This window comes from Fulmarus glacialis, unplaced genomic scaffold, assembly GCF_000690835.1.
Source record: "Fulmarus glacialis isolate BGI_N327 unplaced genomic scaffold, ASM69083v1 scaffold6150, whole genome shotgun sequence".
Lineage (NCBI taxonomy): Eukaryota > Metazoa > Chordata > Aves > Procellariiformes > Procellariidae > Fulmarus > Fulmarus glacialis.
In genome coordinates this window covers 15565-19375 of record NW_009189446.1, presented here as the reverse complement: position 1 = coordinate 19375, position 3811 = coordinate 15565, and the positions used below count along the sequence as shown (strand labels likewise).

The following is a 3811-nucleotide window of genomic DNA, read 5'->3' as shown; positions in this document are numbered from 1 at the left end:
GGTGGCCCCGGTGCCGGCTCTGTGGGGAGGGAAGCGGTAACGGCGCCGGGGTGGAGGTGGCCCCACGAGTGGCCTCGGTGCCCAGGGGGTGGGGGGAGAGTGCGCGTGTATGGGGAGCGGCAATGGCTCCGGTGCCCCGGGTGGGGGAAGGACACGGCCGCGGTGCCGGGGCCCCCCGGAGGCCGCTCTCAGCCTTTATGTCGCACCTTGGTTGACGCTCACAGTCACTTGGCGGGCGTGTGCTGTCGTGCGGGTCAAATTTAATGCTCTTTGGTTTAATGGGTACAGGTAAATCAGTCGCGTGAAAACGAAAGAAAAACAAAAGTTGTGGAAGATTCCCTGTTAGCTTAGTACGTTGTAAATCATATCGTTAATAAATTCACAGTCTAGTTACAGTATGTTTCCAGTGAAGTACGTTGTGGGTTTTTTTCCCTGCATTTTTCTTTCGTTAGGGCAGCATTAGAAACTTTGGGGTGGTGCTTCTTTAAAAACAGAAGTTGAATGGGAAGTCTTAAGATGACAGAGACACTTTGTTTTTACAAAAATACTAAGGCTTATGGGTGATGTGTGTGGTGGAATGGATTTATGCTGACCAAATGTAATGGGACAGTTTCTTTCCAATATCCCGTAGGAAACTTTTTTAATCTGGTGTGTGCAAGGCACCATCTTGCATTTACCTCTGAATCTCAGCTTAATTTTTTTTGTGTTAAAAGAAAGTGAAGTAACTTTGAAAGTCTAACTCAATCCACTTGTGTATCTTCATTTATAGCTTTCAGCCAGAGGTCAGCTTCTTACTGTATTTGTTCTTTAAACATGATGCATTTTGGCTGGGGCCTGTTTGCAGCACTGCAATACAAGTAGTAACCACTTGTTGCAATTACTGAAGTGCAGTCTTTTAAAGTTGCTATTTATTTGATAAGAGGTTTCAATTTACTACTAAAAACTTCTATTTACTGTTTTTGAATTGAATGTTAAGTTTTCCTGAAACACTACTTAATTTTTTTTTTCCTTGATACTGTTTCAGTGGAATACTGTTTTAGTAAATGAAGCAGTATTATTAAAAAAAGTGTTTTTCCTTGCTCTTAGTTGCTGTCACTTATAGCTGTCATAAACTTCAGATAAAGACAAAATGTCCTCTAGAGGGAGATATTGATGCTTTAATGTGCTAAAATGTTAGTCACCTTGTTCCAGTTAAACATCTTCATCACTTATCTTGGAAAGGATCTGTGATGATGAATGTATATGTCTTAATTGGAAGCTGTCTTCTGGATCTGTGCTTGGAATTTCATTACAGAGTACAGACCATAGCCTGTAATGTAACACTTGCATAGGTTAAATGAAACATGCTTGTTTTAATTCAAATAGATCTAATTCTGAAGTTAAATGAGTAATCTTTACAAGTTCCGGTATAGTACTCCTGCAGTGGTAGTTGTAGGACCTGCATTTGTGGCATCAATTCTGCAAATGCTTACGTAGATACCGACTTTCATACAGCATTCTCATTTAATGAAGATGCTTTTGAGGGCAGCTTCTTCACTAACCTAAACCAAGAATTTCAGCAGCTGATCTGAAAGTGTTGTGGGTTAAATCACTTTAGCATGATGAGTGCTAACAGCTGGGCGAGGAAACAAAGCAGAAACAAAATGTCCCATTTAATCAATCTTAGCAATTGAAGGGTAGCAGTGCTTTTTGACTATAAACAGCAGAGGTTGAAAGATTATTTTTGCAGACACATCAATTGTTTGAATGTAGTTAACCCTATACTCCACATGCTCTGTCCAAATTTTTGGAAGAAGCTTGGTGGGATTGTTTTGGTGGTGAGTTATTCAGCATGTTGCATATGCAGTCTTAGCGTAAGATTTTTTTCTCACAGACACTTTGAAAAAGTATTGCGCAGCAAACAAGGCATCCGCGCTCTTATTTTTCTGTAAGTAAATGCAAACAGTGAATTCAGTGTAGCTTCTGGCATAAGCCTGTTCTAAAACTAAAGGCTCTGTGGAACTTGCTCTGTGGATATAGTTGGAAAATTTCCTCATACTGCAAGACTGCTGAATGGGTCAAGAATGTATTTACTTTTTTGAATGAACCCCTTCATACTTCTTTCAAGTCATCTGTACTGTTAAGAGAAATAGATACTGTTAGACTGACTCCAGAATAGTCGTAGTATTTGTATTCTTATAAATGTACATACTAAAACATTGCATCATTAATCACCCTCTTTCGTCTGTGTGTGGGGAAGTGCTACTGCAAGTAAGGTTAAAGTGATTTGCAATACTTATGTTGCAAGTTTGTTTTCCTTTTCATGCTCATTTTCATTGTTTTGTGGTATGCAATGCATCTCTGCAAGCATTAAAAATATATGCAAAGTGCTTGGAGGCAAATGGTGTTGCATAATTGAATGTACAGATGTGTTATGATAGAGGAGTAAATTCCATTAATAAACAGGAATAAAAGTTACAGATTTTTTTTTAAAGCATATTTATATCCTTAAGTTACTCAGATTGTAGACTCTGTAATAAATTGTGCTCTGAATAATCAATTCTTTATTGTAGATCATCATTTTGGAGGATTCCAGCACTGAGATTTCTGGAGTGTGCTGTGTCTAGCCATAATGAGTTCGTCACTGGTTGCTTATGATGATTCAGACTCTGAGGCAGAAACTGAAAAGACTGAAGTCCCCAATACTTCTAGCAGACAAACAAGCCTTCCAAGTTCTTCTGTGGATGGTGTTCAATACTTTGCACTTGGTAGTTTGCGTACAAAATCTACATATGAAATGCAGCCTACTAAGAACACTGACAGTTCTGGCACAAGCACTGTTTGTGAAGATCCCCCTGAGCATTATGCACAGAATAATAACACTGATTTGACATCTCCTTATTGTAGGAGGGCATACTCTGGCCATACTGCATTATGTATGTCCTACAAAAACTATGAACAGACGTCAAGCTCTTCAACAAACTCTGGAAATGGCGTTTCCCAGAAGAGAATGCATAAAGACAGTACTACTGCCATAAAAGGAATTAGACCATATATCCCTAAAAGATTGCGTCAAGAAAATTCCAGTATGCCTGAAAAAAAAGAATCTGATCAGAGAGATCGCTCAGATTGTGATGTTAAGCTAGGCACATCAGGAGAGCAGACTTCGAGAAAGATCTCCGAATTAATTAAGCCATATTTGGGATCCAAATATAAATTGACTGAAGTACCCAAAAGCTTAATATTTTACATGTCTAAACACAGCGGCCCTGTTAATGAAATCCAGTGGTGTCCTGTACGAGAACAAAGTCACATGCTTCTCTCTGCTTCTATGGACAAAACAGTCAAGGTAATGTAAAACAAGATGCTTTGCGGACCAATCATCAAACTTAAAAATACTGTATTAAATAATGATCTTCTGGGAATAACATCGTTGCTTGTCTGTGTTTAAGAGTTCCAATGTATTCAGAATTCGAGGAGATGCTTTGAAGTGCAAGACCCTATTATGAACTTGCAGCCTAATCCTTCACTATACTTATAGTCAGTTCCATTATTTTGGAATGTGTTTTTTTTGTGTTAGACATATCAGTGTTTTGGATCTTAACTTAAGAAGTTAGATTTCTACTAGATCATTTCTCGTAATCTGTGTTAATGTTAGGTTTTCATTATTTCCTACTTTAATGTCACAATGGCCGTAAGCACTACAGTCTGGATACAGATTCTGCCTTAAGTCATTAAACAATTGACTGCCAACACTGGAATAATATTTTGAGGAACTTTACCTTTCTGACAGGCCTAAGTGACTACTGCTGGAGGAGGTATGTCAGGTCAG

General features: G+C 38.8%; 1 protein-coding gene across 1 annotated transcript; it reads left to right on the top strand.

The window, feature by feature from the left end:
* Positions 1–2608: 2608 nt before the first annotated feature.
* Positions 2609–3328, top strand: LOC104079773 (WD repeat-containing protein 25-like; the record flags this gene model as incomplete). The annotated part of the gene is made up of 1 exon (XM_009581928.1): positions 2609–3328. A coding segment is annotated over exon 1 (717 nt), but the record flags the coding sequence as incomplete, so codon positions are not given.
* Positions 3329–3811: the final 483 nt, after the last annotated feature.